The sequence below is a fragment of the Cariama cristata genome, unplaced genomic scaffold (genome assembly GCF_000690535.1).
Source record: "Cariama cristata isolate BGI_N322 unplaced genomic scaffold, ASM69053v1 scaffold15044, whole genome shotgun sequence".
In the NCBI taxonomy this organism is placed as follows: domain Eukaryota; kingdom Metazoa; phylum Chordata; class Aves; order Cariamiformes; family Cariamidae; genus Cariama; species Cariama cristata.
In genome coordinates, this window is record NW_009612456.1 from 1 (window position 1) to 17,723 (window position 17,723).

The 17,723-nt window shown below is 44.0% G+C and overlaps 1 protein-coding gene across 1 annotated transcript in view; it reads right to left on the minus strand.

Annotated features, from left to right (window-relative positions):
* Positions 1-679: 679 nt before the first annotated feature.
* Positions 680-17,723, minus strand: part of LOC104160516 (inter-alpha-trypsin inhibitor heavy chain H5-like) — a 46,273-nt gene continuing 29,229 nt past the window's right edge. The window contains 7 exon segments of the mRNA XM_009698649.1: positions 680-1,065; positions 3,172-3,288; positions 4,391-4,441; positions 4,824-5,143; positions 5,145-5,366; positions 8,098-8,407; positions 11,127-11,298. Coding sequence (XP_009696951.1) covers positions 680-1,065; positions 3,172-3,288; positions 4,391-4,441; positions 4,824-5,143; positions 5,145-5,366; positions 8,098-8,407; positions 11,127-11,298 — 1,578 coding nt within the window.

Consider the following 17,723-nt stretch of genomic DNA (forward strand, 5'->3'; position numbering starts at 1 on the left):
GCAGTCCAGGATATGGTTTGCTTTCTGGGCTGCAGTTGCACATTGCCGGCTCATGTCCAGCTTTTCATCTACCAGTAACCCCAAGTCCTTCTCCATAGGGCTGTTCTTGATCACATCATCCCTCAGCCTGTATTGATACCTGGGGTTGCCCCGACTCAGGTGCAGGACCTTGCACAAAGGTACACAGAGCTCTCTTTCAGATTCTGCAAGACCTCAGTTGATTGTCTTCTCTGCCTAGAGAGATTCAGACCCTACTTTGCTATGTCCCTTGAAAGTACAGTAGCAGTTGGGCTGTTCTGAATTAGGAGTACTGTTAGAGAATCCCTTATTGGTGCCTTATTCAGGGGTCTTGTGCAATATTTGATTTCTGTTTCTGTATTGGAAGCATCGAGTACTCCAATGTATTCTAATGACAACTGTATTAATCATAAAAAGAGTGGAAATGTGAAAAACAGGCACAGCCACATAGCTAGGATAGTGGAAGATGGCTCATACAGAAAGAGATGGAAGAGGAGTTGGGGATACTAGCAACAGAGAAGTTGTTTGTGAGTGGATGTAAAAGTCTCAACTGGGAACTTAATCCCCCACCTTCCTTGTTCATTACCTCCTGTCTCTGTCCTTTAAAACTGTTTGGAAGGATCATTTTTGTCTGGTTTACAGCTCTGAACCTGAGAACCTGTTACCTACCCAGTAGCCCATGTGAGTCAGAAGAAAGGCCTTTGCTGTTGGAGATGTAGAACCCCAGGTGATTCCTCTGATACGGGGCTGGCTTCTTGTAATGGTGGATGAGGATGACAAAGCTGATTGTGTCTCGTATTGTCACTGTGACGTTGGAATTGGCAGAGATGGACACCTCAAGGCTGCTGGTTCGCACAACAGCACTCCGATCACAGGACAGAAGAAGTCTTTCCCCATCATCCAGGATGATTCTTCTGGGTGTGATCTCTAGGTAAGATCTCTCTGGCTTATTGCTGAGGATAGTGATGGTGCTGAAGTAAGTCCGATGCTTCTTGTGGCCATTGGGTGGTGCAGGAGCTCCAATTAATTGCCCATTCACAGTTACACCTTGCAGGAAAATAATCAATAAATGAAAGCTGGAACCAAGAATAGGTCTATTTTCTCAAACATACAAGCCTTGCAATTGAGGACATGCAGATTCACTACCTCATGCTTGATTATTTCACCTACCGGTATTCAAAACAGTATAACCAGTCTGTTATAAAATTATTACCTTATACACAGCACCTAAATTTACCCAAGTCAGAAATACTGGCCTTCCCTGGAGACGAGTGCACCCAGCCTCATTAGTCCTAGCACTGTGTACACAGTGCTAAGCTGCTCCTCAGCACAGCCACTTCCTAAGCTCCATCCAACCTTAGACCTACCTATCAACAAGACAATGATGTGCGGGGATTTTGAGCCACATAAGACAAATATTTATCTTCCTGACTGCTATAGCCTGACCAACTGTGGTACGATTTACCTAGACCATGTATTTGTTGATGTGTAACTCAAACCTGGGCAAACACACCAGATCTTGGAGGACTAAGAAAAGCTGCTGGCAGGCCTGCTTTTCCTCATATCACCAGCTGGCATAGGGACTGAACTTCTAGACAGAGGATCTGGATGTATCTGAATGCTGCTGTCCCAGAGAATCTCAGGGTAGTAGACAGTTGCAGTTTGATGTCCCTCTCTACCTGTCTCCTAAGAAGATTATTAGCCTGGGAAGCCACAGGGTAAGGGTTACAACCTTGGCCGACATGCTAAAGACTGAGCAGGACCTGTAGAGGGAAAAGCCTGACCTGCAACAGTCTCAGATAAGGTGCTGAACCTCCTCAGGTGGCAGTGGAAGAAATTCAGGTTCTCTTTGCGTCACTGCAGAGAGGACCCTGAACCCTGCACTCCCATCCTTCACCAGTGCTGCCTTTCCCACTCCCCTCAGTTTTGCCACAAAAGAACCACGTTTGAGTAGTCTAAGGTGCAGATCCCACTGAGTCAAATAGAGCCTAGATATCCACAGAAAGATTCCCAATCATTTTAATGATTTTTGTGACTTGCTGTTCCTAAGACAGTGTTGCACTTCCTACAGGCCTCTGAACAGCTACCAGACAGAACAGTAAAGGAGGAGGCCTGTTGTTAATCCAAGCTAGGCCCAAGCCATCAACACTGAGATGAAATATCTCCATATCCCATCAGTCCTGGGGGGATCTCTCATTTCTGTCTTCACAGAGTCAACTTGCTAGCGCTACAGAGTGTTTTCCTCAAGCTCATTCTGCATTTGAGCCACACAATCATTCAAGCGGTGGCACAAATACAGCCTGTGAAAGAAGTTTAAGGGAAACCTTGCCAGGAGCTGGATCTTGTTCACTAAGGCAGGCATGAAAACAGAAACATGGAGGCTAGACCACTGCCACACAGAACAGAATTCTTATAACTTTATTGTGGGGTTGTTTGTCTTCTTTGTAAAACAAGTCTGTGCATTGTCTCTGGTTTTGACATCCCTTCCTCCCACCCGCTTCCCTGCTTAGGACATAATCTGCTTATTAGCTGCCCTGCTTAGAATTCCAGATGGGATCAGACCACAGTTTGGGCCCCTGAGGATCAGACTGGCTTGGGCAAAGCAGATCCTGAATCGTGTGGGTTTTCTCAAGGCTGTCACAGCTATGTGATCAGTTTGGTAGTCTCTTCGCTGAAATAGCCTCAGTGCTTGGTTAGCCTGTTCTGATACTTCGCTCTGTCCTGAAACAAACAGTGGTGTAAGTAAAGAGTGACGTTCTGATAACAGAACAATTTTCGTGAGTTCAAACCTTTTCTTTGCACGCTGTGACTTTGTAGCTAGAGGGCTGGTGAAGTTGCACCAGCAAAGAAATGCACTGTCTCTGCACTAGAAAGCTGAATCCCCTGTGTAATCTCTTGGCATGGAGGTGGCTTCATGGCTTATGCAAACGCCATACGCAGTATGCAAAATGCCTATGGCTGTTCATTCAGCTGTGGCTGTTGTAGCACTGGTCAAGTGCAACCCCCAGACCATACTGACCAGAAAAGCAACTTTTTCTGGTTTCCTGCCACTTTCTTGCCTATGAAGCATTTTGGTGCTTAGTCTTATTGCTAGAGAGCTGGCCTTGCACTACAGCTTTCCTCCACAAGCAACTGCTTTGCTTGGCTGCTCACCAGATTCCTTATGATCAGAGACCAGTCGGAGAATGTCCCCTGGTTCTCCGTCAATATTGAAGCAGACAGAGAACTTGCTGGAGGGAAAATCAATGACAAAGTGAGGGTCTCCATCCGCTGAGAAGACATGGAAAAAGAGACAAATATGAGGGATTTACAAAAAACTGCAGTGTCTGAGAATGTTACAAAACACTTTTCAAAGTGTGCTTGTCCCTGTTTTTTCTAAGACCTCCCAGTTTGTTGTTTTTAGAGGGTCGGATGGAGTTTGCCAGGAAATGCCAAGTTTTGCTTTGTTTTTCACAGATTCTTTTGTTTTGTTTTTCTCACAGAAGAGGTTGGGTTTTCAATGAAAACTCAAAACCCAAAGTGGTCCAGGTGAAAATCAGGATATTTTCTTCCTGGAATATCATTTCAGTGATATATGGGAATTGTCATGCAGGTGTTTTACACTCCTCTATTGTCTGTTGGGAGGCTACATGCCTCACAGCACTCAAAAATGTATCCTTTAATCAAGCACTGCTGCATGAGCACGCCTCACACTGAACCTTCCTCGTCCTCAATATCAGACTGGAGCAGTCAACACCAGATTTTAAACAATCCCACAACCTTAACTTTTCAACAATCCCACAACCTTAATTTTTCAACAATCCTTGACCTATCATCAACTACCAGATAGTTGTTATTAATAACAAGACAAGCCAAAGCCCTAGTATTTAAGGTAAATTTGACCTTACCCAGTGAAATTCAAGTCTAAATTCTTGATCTGGGCTTATTCTTCAGTGCTTAATGTATGAAAAGGATGTTAAGTACAGATGCAGAACCAACAGGGAAATAGCAAAACACTATAGAATTTTCTTTTTTTTTTTTTCCCCTTGACAACAATTTTTATGTTTCAGCAACATTACTTTATAAAATGTTTTTTGACTAGTTCTGGTACAGAGAGATCATGCTTTCTGTGCTCACCTAATGTACAGAAGTCTCTAACATGAGTATCAAGTGTTGTAGATCATCTGCCTTGCTGTGTTTCCTCACACTTCTCATTACTGATCCTCTCTGTATTTTGGTTTTGTTTTCATTTTCCTCCCTACTCTGCAGGTCTAGTAAACAGGATTTTGGTAGATCCGCCAGGATGGTTATACCACAATAGCATTCAACTGAGGTTTCCATAAAACAACTGCTCTTATTTTGGATTATTAAAGGCATGAAATCAGGCACTGACCTGAAGTTTTGGAGATTTTAATTCTTTGTTTATCTTGCTGTCTGTGTATACCTAGAAATGAGGAAGGAAGGCTGTTACAATTACTTACTGAGAGGCAGAAAAGGCCATAATATAATAATGTTCCCAAAATACCGTTCAGTGAGATTATGGGACGTTTTCCTGCAGCTACTTTAAGCTTCATTTAGAATACCAATTTTTCTTCAATAGGTTCTACAGAGCAGTAAGTGCTTCCAGGGGGTGAGTCAGGTACCTAAAAGGTTTGCTTAAGGTCATCCAGCCCACAATTAGCAAAATCAATATGAAAAAATCGCAGCTTTCTGTTTACCACCTCTCAGTTCATTGGCTAGATCCATCCCTGTTGCCAAAGTCAGCCATGAGACATTACCTGTGCAAAAAATTTTCTTACCAGCACATGGTTATTATTCCCTCATACCTGGCGGTGCCTTGTGTCCCTGCAAGCTCTGCAACTTCTCACCAATGCCATCAGTAGAAGGGCTGATAAACTCCTCTTGAGATGTTTCTGAATGGAGCCCAGCCTCTCTCATCTTCAGAACGGTGAAGGGAGTAACAAAATTGTAAGTCAGGGCCATTGACTTGGCTTTCTCCATCAAATAGTCTTTTTCCTGATCGTCATCACTCTTCAACCGAGAGTTAAGCAATTCCTTGATGGTGAGGTAACTCCATGCCCTCTCAATGTAATTTTTGTCACCTTTGCCATCTTCCAGGCCGGGGACACCTCTGATGTCATTCCAAAAAAAACACATCTGTTTTGAGGAGGATGTACTTCTTGGAGTTGCTAGCAGTCACCTCCACGTGGAGACTATCTGAGGTGTGGTTGATGAGTTTGCCAGCTATTATAATTTCAGAGCCATTGAAGTAGTTAGGGAAGAAGTTCTGGGTGACTTGCTCTACGTTGTCTTCAGGGTAATCAACACGGATATCAGAGAGAAGGGGTGTTCCAATTTCATCATAGAACCTTAAATAAAGACATTTCTCACCATTAGTACTGTTCATCCAAGCGTATGCACACACTCTTGCACTTATACAGAGCCAAGGATGCAGTCAGACTATCTAATATGGCTCCTAAGACATCCAAGAGCAGTTAGAGCTACCAGACCTCAAATTTAACTACTACACCCACTGTAACTGGGCCCAGAGAGATGGGGAAGCCTCTACCCTTAGATATTTTCAAAACTGGAGTGGACAAGGCCCTGAGAAACCTCACCTAAATTTAAAGTTAGCTCTTCTCTGAGCAGAAGGCTGGATTACATGACATCCAGAGGTCCATTTCAACCAAAATTATTCTCTGCCTCATTTTAGTTTTCAGTGTTTCTTAGGCATCTAAACAGAGGCTCTTAAGTATGTTCTGAAGCATCCCGGCATGGCGTGGCAGTCACCTACTTTCCACTATGATTCCAGAGCTCTGCAAGGAGATATTTGTAACCACTTAAGTTTACTTAAGAGAACCTGTCCATTAAAAGTAAATTCTTAGCTTCTCAAGCTCACAGAAAGCACCCTAGTTATTTCAAAATGTACTTAGAAGAGATGCTGTTACCCACAGATTTCTAGTGGTATTATGCTTGGTATTCCAGATCCAGAAACTGTAAGACCAGGATGTTAGGTCACCCAAAGCTGGAAAGTATCCATCTGAACCAAAGCTTCTCTATCACTGGAAGAGCCCTAGATACTACTGTTTGGGTTGGTCGGTGTAGGACAGGCAAGAATACGGTTTTCTGAGGGCTAAAGGAGAAAGAAAAATCAAGAAGGAATCTCACTATGCCCCAGTAAATGATGACATTTTCAAGGAATGGAGGAACTCTACTAAATACAGACAGCCTGACAGAAGTGAACTCACTGCAACTTTATTGCTGATTTTCTGTTGGAGCAAGACATGGCTTCTGTGGAACCAGAGACCTTAATGCTATAATGCCTTGTTAACACAACCTACCATACTTCTGAGAATACCTCGCACTGAACAGGCCAGAAAGCCTTTACAAGGGGTCAAGGCCTAATTTTACAGTACTGTGTTTTCCCTGCAGCAATGTGCTTTTGATGGATCTTTGCGAGCTACTCCAAGAATGCCATATTTCCCATTTAAATGCCAGACTCCTCATCTCTTGGCAAGTCATTTGAGTCTAATTTGGTAAATAAACAAAGAATTGGCCTCAGCCCTTTTTTACTTCAAGCTGCATTTATTTTTCACATCTGCTTAAACAGATTGTCTGGGAGCTAGAGTCACACTTTCTGTTTTATTCTCCCTCCAAGGAAACTCAAAGCCTGAATTGGTTGACTTTCTTTTAAAGTCTCTCTGAGAACTCAGTGTCTTTGATGCAGAGATCTCATCACATTTTAAAACATGAGTGAATTAAACCTCAGAACTATCTGTGAAATAACTCCTGGGTTGTAACAAATGGTTCAGTGAGAGGTACAACCTGTCTTATAGTACAACGCAAGGAAGTATCTGTGTAAAAATACAACTCACTGACCACAAAAATCAGAAATTACATTGGCATGCATGTAGATTTTCCCTCCAACAGAGATTTGCATTGGCCACCAGCAAATGATTATGCTTTTCTGTGTAAATTTGGCATCAGATGCCAAATGGTTTTGCCATTGCTGAGCTTGATAATCAGTGAGCTGTTCATCAGATAGAGGTGTTTGAACAAGTATTTGCAGTGCTGGGTTCCTGCAGACCAATCAATCAGCGCATTCTTCATTTGCCAGGGAATGCCACTTGCAATCCAAAATACATGTTCTGAGAAGCAAGTGACACGGACGCAGTCACAGATGGATCTACAAAATCCCATTTAAAAGGAAGACACTCTTGTCCGCTGTAACCATCACAGAAAGAAAAGATCTAGTGGATGATGCATGTTCTCATGCTCCAGATGAATTAAACACTAGCTAGGTGAGAGGTCTCTGCTCAATGACTGTCTCTTTTTGGTGTCTGAGGTTCGAAACACTAACGTTTTGGGGGTGAAAGGCAAACATTTTTGCCTGGAAGTACTGACACACTGCCTGACATTTTAGACAGAGCTGTGGTTCATATACCTTTTTCCTGTTCCTCAGTAGGGTCTCCCCTTGGATTACAGCTCCCTGATCACAGAAGAACATAACCTCTGGTCCTGATGAATGATGAGGATTACAGGAAACTTGCTAGGAGTTTGGGTCACAATGAATGAGGAAATGAAGCGATTACAGGATCATCCCAGGCATGACCCTTGTGTATTTTTCCAAAAGTCAAATATTTTGGAGTTTGGGCATAAGGTTATCTTTTTCAAAAAATAAAGAAATAATTTTCTGCCCCAAATTGGGATCTTCATTCCTGAGACACTCAATGCTGTTTATATTATCAATTTGAAGTGAGCAATGCATCCTTTTCTCCCTCCATCCGTCCATGGAGAGGTGGCACTCAGGCCTCCCATCTCTCCAGGTTTACATGCCCAAAGCAATGATCTGAATTAGGGAAACAAATGCCTTGTTCTGAGGGGCTGGGAAGCTCCAGTACAGCTCAGGGGGTCTGCCAGGAAGGAGACAATTTCTGGGTAGGCATCTTCAGTATCTGAGCATACTCTGCCTCTCTCAACCAGACTTGAGCCTCAGAGAAACTCCCATCTCTTACAAGGTCTCCTTAGAAGATTTTCCTTCCCAAAACCCTTGCCCAGAGGGCCCAATGCAAATATAAGCACAGAAAAAGTGGAACAAACCCCTTGAGGTGGCTGGCTGCATCCTCATCTTCCTGGAAATGCCTTGTCATGCCACAGTTCTCCAGTGCCATCCTCTCCAGCAGCTTGTGGTCCACATCATTGCCAATGCCAATGGTGAAGAGGCAGAATTTATCACGGATTGCATCTTTGGTGTTGCTGAGGATTTTGGACGACTGTGTTTCCCCAACAGTGGGCCTCCCGTCCGTGAGGAAGATGATCAGAGAGACGCTCCTGGCATCAATGTCATTCTGAGCAATGTAATCATTTAGCAGCTTTGCACCAGTCTGGAGAGCACCATTAATATTAGTCCCTGGGAAGGTATGAAAATTATTAGCTGATTTCTCCTTCTAAGAGTGGTACAAATAATTTCCTTAAGCTCCCTTTAGTACAATGACAGGATCTCTGTTCATCAGGATGTTCTTTTTCTCTACATGAGATTGCACTAGTTCTTTAACTCCGTTCAGCTCTGTTACTCAGCACCAATTTGGGATAGCTGTTTATAGTCTTACAAATTGAATTACGAGTTGCAGTTTCATAGATTCATAGAATGGTTTGGTTGGAAGAGACCTTAAAGCTCGTCCAGTTCCAACGCCCCTGCCATGGGCAGGGACACTTCCCACCAGACCAGGTTGCTCACAGCCCCATCCAACCTGGCCTTGAACACTTCCAAGGATGGGGCACCCGCAACTTCTCTTTTATTCTTCTTTTATGTGAAATTGCTGTGTCCTTGAATGTCTCAATGTTCAATAGTCAGCCATGGTAAGCAGAGTCACAGCACATACCATGTCCTGCCGGTACCTACAAAACCAGTTAAACTTAATTAGGGACTCTCCCAGATGGTATTTGAACTGGGAAAGCAAGTTCTGCTCATTTTGTCTGAAGGGCACAAGATTTGAAGAGAGGAAAAAAGCCTTCACATGGGAAAACAATTAGTTGGGTTTGTTCTTCAAACCCCAAGGGCTAACAAAGTTTAAAGGGAAGATAAATGGCTTTGTTAGCTGAGGAGTGTGCTCTCACAAAACAACTGGCTAGTGGAGAATGGAGCTGCCTGAAGTAGGGAGAGAGGGACAAAACAGAAAATAAATGAGGGAATAGGTGTACTTTAGAAGAATAGCCATGAAAATGATTCAAACCTACTGCTTGTTCAGGAAAAAAAGCAGGCAGGAAAAAGTACAGATATCTCTTTGCTCCGTGTATATTTTGTGCTAGTCAAAGCAAAGAGGGATTGGTTGTAGAACCTTTGTGAGATTAGTATGTCTGGGTTAAAAACAGCTGTCGGAGAAGAGCAGGTGAAATAGGTTAAGAGCATACATAACAGACTCCTTCTAGGGGTTCAGAAGGGGATATCTAGGGAGGTTATCAGCAAGGATATGCATCATGTACCTAGAAACTTAGCGTGCATAGCACCAGTGACTGCAGCAAGACAAGGAACAAGAAAGGGGCTAAGACTTCTGAAAAGTCCTCAAAACCAGACTGTGTATTTTGCAAAATAGTTTTGAACCAAAACCCTGCATCTAAATATCCTAATGCTCTTTCAGTCTCCATGCAGATCTTAAACTTCAGAAAGAATTTTTTCCCTAAAACAAAACAAAATCATCCCATGTGGCAGACAATAGTGTGATTTCAAAGCCAGCCATATCACAGAAGCTACTGTGCACTGAAAACTGCCTTTTACCATATGCACAAATATTTAGCAGCAATATTTTGTTCCCATTTCTTTGGTGTGTGAGTATGACACACAGGTGTAAGCACAGCACATTCTTCATGTACATGATCTGTGAGCTTGAGTGCATTCACATTCACTGGAAGATACTCAAGGAACAGCACCCTTATAGGGAAAATGCAGAGTTAGCCAAAACTAAAGTACCGCTGGCCTGTAGTGGAGAATCACTGCACCCTCCTGTTGAACCTAAGTTAATCATTTCCTTTTACTTTTGTTCTCTGGCAAGTTCATGGGCAAACTCAGCTGGTTCCTGCACAGCTCTTTTGGCGCTTCAGGGATAAAAAGCTTTGTACTGTGAGTTTAGTCCCACTATTGGTAATTGTTTAACTGGGCAGGTCTCTTGACCACTTCCTAAACTCTTCCTCTCACAATACAAACAGTATGGCAAACCATCCTGTTTGCTGTGTTTTTCCATCAGAGAGTTTCCTTTGCTAAGAGTGGTCACTGCTCAGGGACAGCCATGGAAAGGGCCTGTCTGACCTTCAACCAGCTGTGACTGCTCGCATGGAGAAGGATTTCCGTAGGTCATTCTGCAGCTCTCTGCTTACCCGGGGAGTGCTCAGCTAGGATGGGCACAGCTGCCAAATTATGATTCATTACAAACCTTGCTATGTTGTTTTTTTTTTTATACTAGTGTCTATAGCCTCATAGGAAGCCACTGAATCAAATTCAAAATCATGCCTGCATGCTGCCACTGTTCTGGGGTCTCCTCCTCTCCCCTATTCCCTCCTGGCAGCAACACATAAGCAAAAAAGGAACAAGAAATTCTTAAATGTCATTCTGGCTGCTCCTTGGTAGAGACAACAGTACTAGGTGAGAAACTAGCTCTTGCAGAAGGCAATCCCACAGCCCACATAGGGTAGCCCATCCCTGGAGTTTCCAGCCCAGACAAAACCACATGCATGCTTTTACACAGGCTTTCAGAAAATGCACAAGTACTGGCCCTGTGTGTCCTTGACCAGGATATGGTATTTTTTCCTATGTCCTCAAGAAAGAACCTTGGGAACTTTTCCACTCCAAGGGTCTCACCAGCTAAATGGAGAACGGGCCCAAGTTGGCTTTAATAAGTATATTAGGTCATATGACTGGATCTGGAGCCACCTTCCCATCATGTACGCTGATACAGGGCATACATCCATCTGTCAAATAACCCAGAGTGGAGGTGGGGAAGGGACCCCCTGGTCCCATGACATAAATCCCAATGTCTTTTTATTGCTACATGCTACAGGACTACATTCACCACTGTCCATTCTGTTGTAGTTAATTGGATAGCAGAATTAATCCCATTCATATCTCTGGATCGTACCTCCAGTAGGCGACATGTTATGAATGTACTTTTTGGCATCTCTTATATTATTTGGAGTAACTGGCACCAGCCGGTCCTGCTGCCAGACCTTTATTCGGTTGGAAAAGCCAATGATATTGAAGTGGTCTTCAGGCCTTAGATCCTGGAGAATTGTGAAGAGAGCTTCTTTGGTCTAGAAAAAGAAGACAGGCATAACTGTCACTGCTTTAGTGGGCAAGAATTTAATTCTTAAGATGTTGACTGATCATATAGATATTTTTACACTGCCAGTTTGGCTTACAAAGAAAACTGGAATGTCCTTCTCTGCCTCCAGGCCTGATCTCTGTGGTGCCAGGTGCTATGCAAATATAAGATGAAAGAACAACTCTTGCGTAAAAGGTCTTGCAAAGCTGTGAGACATATGTCTAGACCTAACTAAGCTTAAAAATCATGCATGACAGTTAGGATAAAAGCTCCCAGTGACTGGGAGAACCATGCTCTGAAAAAAAGGGATACTGAATAATGTTGACTAATACAAAAAACCTCGTGGAGTTCTTCTAAAGCCCTCTAGACTTGCAGTAAGCTGTAAGTGGCATGTAGTTAAAAAGGTTACTTATAAGTTGAAATACCTCTAAATGTGTCAAGGATTCATATGCTCTGTTCATAATTAGGATACTGATTGGTATATACATATTCCAATTAATAGTTCCAGCAATTAACAAATGTTTAAGCTAGTATGTTCAAATGAATATGATATAAAGAGAAGCCCTGACTAGTCATTGCAGAGTCTACTCACTAGTCAATTTTGTCCCAGGCATATTTTTCATCAATAGGCCAACATTATATTGCTCCACTCTTTGTCATCCTATGTAAATATAGGCAGAGTAAGGAAAGCTGGTGTCAAGATGAGTTCATTGTGAAAGAGGTTAAGGTTCCTGGGTGATGGGAAATACAGACCACTGAGGATAAGCCAACAGGAAGAGCGCAGATGTGTCCAGTTCTCGCCAGTGTGACCAACTTTGATTTAGCAGCTATGTTCACATGGAGGCAAACTTCAGCTTAGTAAGACCAGCTGAGAGAAGATGCCCAAAAGCAGCCTCTCCTCATGCAAGCATACTCTATATTTGGATGCAAAACACATGGGACAAATATGAGGCATTATCTGTAAGTAGAGGGATCAGCAGCTTCTCAGTTCTGCCCCTTCTTGGCCGCAATTAAGCCTTTCAAATTCCAAGGAAAGCCATACAGGAAATAATATGGTGAACTGATCAGCATTTAAAGGTTTGTTTCATGCCTATCAGGGAAATATGTGAAGAGCTTGTCCAGAAAAAATACAAAACTTAATCATCAGTGCTGGAAACTATATATTGCTAGGCCTGATGTTGCTATGTAAAGACAGTTTGGAAAGGAGCTCAAAGGACTGATGAAGCTATGTCGTCAATATCCCTCTGGATTCCGCACTGAAGCTGATGATGCAATGATGCAATTGCAAACAAATTATCCACCGCAGTGGAATCTCTAATCCTCCCAGCTGTTGACTTGGCTTCCAATCCATCTGAAGTCAGGGGGAATATTTCCCATATCTTCAAACATTTTGGAGCCAGGTCTGGAGTCACTCCCCACCAGTTTCTGTCCTCTGTATAAACCATTTTCCTCTGTAGGGATCGCAGGGTTCATCCCTCCATTTGGTTAGCTGGAACATTGCTCACGTCTCACCACCATGCATTTTATGAATGTTTCATAGATAACAATACTAAACCAAATGCTGGTGGAAGAGGTTCTTTCAAAAAGAAGGGGAGAAGCCCACTAGGTTTATATCATGATGTGCACCAAATATACCTTCAAGAAGAAGAATGCCTGCCCCAAACATGAAGGTTGTCTCCCCAGTCTAACAGTCCATAGAGAACTTGCTAAGATAAGCTAAATAGCTGTTATTTGAAAAAGGAGGGAAGGTTTTATGTTCTCTTATCTCCTCTTTTACAATAGCCCTTGTATTGTAAAAATGCATCAGATGATAATACACGATATCACCCTTCAGAGGGACCCTCAAACATTCATAGTCCCATTTTACAGAAGTGAAAACCGAGGCACAGACTACTTTAGTAATGATGTCAAGGCCTCAAACAGAGAGCTTCCCAAAACTTGGAGTTTCCAGTTCTCAATCCAATAGGCCAAACCATCTCTCATGCATGGATAGAAGGGCAAAGCAGCAATCACACAGTGGAGAAAAGTACTCTTGGATTTATTCTATGATAACAAGAGTGGCCCATGCATTTGTCCCTCAAAAAAATGGGATCACAGTAAGCAGAAAGTGAAAGTGGAGAAGCTTCTATCCTGTGTGAGTGTCATCAGGACTTCATGCCAACCTCTGCTGAAGGAAATTTGGAGCAGGATGTTAAAGCAAGAAACAATGAGACCACAACAGCTCCCTGTGTGCAACATCTGCCCCTCCACTCCCCACAAGGGTGGGCAAGGGAGAGAAAGAGGTGCCTAGAAGCAATGATTTGGAGGGAAACTCCCCAAATCTCATTATCCATATTATAACTCTGATTATAATTAACATCACTTGACCTTTCCTGTTACAAAACCCCTCTTATTAGGTTTTTTTGCAATTCTGTCAAACTGCACTTTTCTCAGACGAATTTATTGAGCCCAAACAGCTCTGTTGTTTCTGAGAACAAGGCAAGACGTAAAATAATCTTGCTTTGGCCTTCTTGCAGAAAGACTGCATCTCACCTCCAGTGTACTCAGAAATTCCTTTTGTCATTCTTGCCTGTGTTCAGCCAAAAGAAAAGTAAAAGAAAAGGTGAAACAATGCAGAGCAGCAGTGTAGTTTGATGTACGCGGCATCCAAGCTAGAATTGCAGAAGGGGTCAGGAGGGAATTGAAGCAGACTTTTCTAGAAAACACAGCACCTCTCCACACCCTCGTACAAGGGCCAAGCGTGGGGCTGGGACCATGTCTCTCTCCCCTTCTTTCATTCTCTCTTTCCTTTTTGTCTCTTATTTTTGTCACAGTTAATTCATTTCCGTGGAGTTTGAGTCAGTTTTTCCCAGGAAAAATTCTGTCATATTTTAATGCACATGCACAGAAAGCCTGGATTCTGGCATCTCTATATGTGCTTGACTCTGCAACTTCAATAAAAAAAAACCTTTGAATTTATGTCATAAATATATGTACAAACTTATGTACAAGTGTGCCTCTTTGCACATGGTTTTGCTCCAAAGCAAACAGAATGAGAGAGGCCATATGGTTCATTCTCCTGTAGCTTGTACCTCATCCCCAGTAAAAATAAAGGGTGGGATTCAGCTTTCTCAACTCAGTCATCAGAAAGCTGGGCATTGCATCTAATCCCTCTCCAGGCAGGGGAAGACACCTCCAGAGAGTAATCCATCCCATCTGTTTTGGATAGGGTTTAGGATGGGCTGAGTCATTGTCTGGAAGTGCCTGTCTCCCAGCGTTGCCTCCAAGAGGCTGAGTAGCTCAGCTACAGAGAAGGTGGGACTCACCTCAAGATCTAATCCTGCCCAGTCCTGAGCATTACAGTGCTTACTGGAGCCAAAAGGAGCTGAACTGGCTCTCCACCTCTCCCAAAGTTCTCTGAATTGCCTGCCTCATCCTATGTGTTTCCATCTCTCCTCCCAGCCCATAAGGAGCTCCAGGTTTATCCTAAAGACAGCAGTCCTCACAGGGTGGCAATACATGCTTTGCTACCAGTATTCCTCACCCCTAAACAGGCTGCAAGGGAGACATGACTTCCCTTCAGAGGGCTTGGTATGATTCAGGAGCTGGCAGGCAAAAGCAACTTTAAATAAGGAGAATATTTTGGTAAAAGTGCACTGCTTGGAATCCTTAAGTACGCAGCTATGACTGAGTGCTGTTGGTACCCAGCCCTTTCCTCCAGCCTCCACCAGCCCCCAGGCAAAGATTTGCAGAGCTCTTCATGCAGGGATTGGGACACGGCAGCAGGTTTCTCCTTCTGGCCTTCTAAGGCCACAGCTGGAACTTCTCCTGGCTCCAAGGAGCTAAGGGCTGAGGCTGCCATGGGATTCCCAGGCTGCTCTGCTGCCGTTGAGTCTTTGCACTTCCATTCCTGCCTGGCCCCAGTGAGTCATTGCACTGAAACTCATGCCAAAGGCACTCTCCTGCAAGGCACAGGATTAACCATTTCTTCCCTGGTGAGGGCCAGATCATTCCTTCACGGCTGTGCATATGACACCACTTCATTTGGGGGATAAGCTGGGTATGGATCTAACCCACTCACACTGAGGAAGTCCAGTTTAAGGGTCCAGCACCCTTGTGCCAGGCGCTGTAAGGTGAAACACTGTTTGCCTGGGTAGATGCCTTTTTGTGTGGAGGCTGGAACAAAGATTAAAGGAGAGGATGTCAGGAAGTAGCAATGCAGAACACCTGAAAAAGAAAATGCATTTTTGCTAGTTGGGAATGGTTTGTAGCTGTCAGAGACAAGTTTTAAATCAGGATTTAAAAGAAGATAACTCAGTGGAGGAAGATTTCTCCATTTCCCCCAAATTAGCATGGATGAAGTTGAGCTGAAAGTTGGAGACTGAATTGCCACCTGAGTGCATTTGAGTTGAGAAACTGTGCTGGTGAATGGGCTGTCAGCACAGCTGGAACCTAGGGCTTAAAACAGCCACCTCCAGGGCTACAAAATATCACTCCCCAAATCTGGAGCAGAAGAGTCATGGTCTACAGCTCAGGACAAGTAGGATGACCATGGCTGCCAGGGAGTAATCACAGTTTTTGTCTGTGCTTCAGAAATGATGAGAAGCTGAAGATGGTCTCATGCTGTCTCAATGACCAACGTGCAGATAGTGTCTCCTCAAGCTTACAAGGTCAGAGACAAGCCAGCTCCCAGCCACCACTCTGGTCTTCATTGTCACCTCCACACCAACACCTGAACATGCAACACAACTGCTGCTTTTCTGCTCTTGTTTGCTAAGCGCCTTACATCACGGTCAAGATTATTCAGGGCTGTATGAGGCCCAGCATCAGCAGAAAGAGGAGAACTCCCTCAGCTACACTCCAGTTTGGCTGTGAATTGTCACCTTTGTACCTGGCCCTTTGGGCTAGCTCTGACAGACCTCACTTTGCTTAAACACTGGTGGAGCAAAGCATGGGAAGAGACACACTCCCATGGGAGAGCTGAGAGCCTTCAGCCCTTTCTTGCGTCAAAGAACTGCCTCAGAGACATCTGGCATGATGTCAGACCATCTGGGCACCTTTTAGGAGGAATCCAAGTCCTGGTGACATTTCTCTCACAGTCTCTTGCTTGTTTGAGGAGCAGGGTGAGGGTGAAGCCTGACTACCCTGAAAGCTGTGCAGTTCAAAGGGAGACAATGTGTGGTTGTTAGATGCCGTGGCACTGCCAGACATTGGCCTTGCTATGAAGCAAGGGGGGAATTCAGGCATCTCATTATAATGCATGTCCCAAGCCCACGTATTCACACTTTCCATTGCCTAGGAGCACTTTTAAGTGCTTCATCCTAGGCCCACATTTTCTGTGCAAGCTTCATGCCAGCCCATTAAAAAAAAAAAAGTCAAAAGACTTTCATTTCATGCTGGATCTGATTCTGTATGGATCGTGGGTCTCTGCAACACTGTAGGGTAATTCAGCCACTCTTGGAAACAGCTTCCAGATGCAGAGGGAGCTCTCACAGCACCCACCCCACCAGTGCCTCTGAGATCACTTGGCAATCCTCGCCTGCGTCTTGCACGCCCAAACACAGCTGCCATCTGCCCTCGCAATGGCTGGGGAGTGGGACATTGACACCAGTGACACAGCCCCTTTCCAGCTTCAGCCAGCACCAGGGCACCGCGTGGGCTCAAGATCAGTCTGTCTAAAGAACATGGCCAGCAGAGAGGAAAGCATTCACAACCAAAGCCTTTGGAAAGCAGTACCCATCAGCTGAAAGAAATGCACGAGAACAGTCTGCAGATAGCAGACATGGGACAATCTGTAACCATATGCTGAAGGACACCACAACTAGAAGACAAAATTTCAGTAGCCTTTACTTTGTCCTTCCAGATCCCCTGTGAGAGACCATATCTGACAAGAAAGGAGCTAAGGCATAAGATGTAAGCTCAAAGGGAATTAAGAGCCCATAGCTCTGTCCAGTAACTTATCTGAGAACACAACAGCGCAGAGAAGGGCTCAGAAACTAGATCTCCTACTGCGAGAAGGAGAAAAGTACAAGTAAATATGTTGTTTGGCAAAATATTGCAAGGAAGCACAGGGAGAAAAAACAGAAGAGCTCCCCCCTCCCCTTCAATATCTGCTATGCTTTGGTTCATATCTTTCCCTTTCCAAACATTCACAGGCACCTGATATAAAGGTCCAGAGCTGGCTTTTCCAAGCTACAACAGCCATATCTGGTCAAATCTGCCCATAGGCTATCAGAGGGATTAATACTGTGACTTAAGGAAAGGCTGGCATCAAAGTCGCACCTGAAATGGTGCTATCGAGGTCAGACAAGGTACTGCCATAGACTTGGTTTGGGATCCAGTAGCCAGGGGAAAGGCAGTGTGAGCACCACTGCCGTTTTACAGTGAGGAGCTGAGGTACAGAGAGAGCAAAGGCTTGGGCAGTGTCATTCCTGC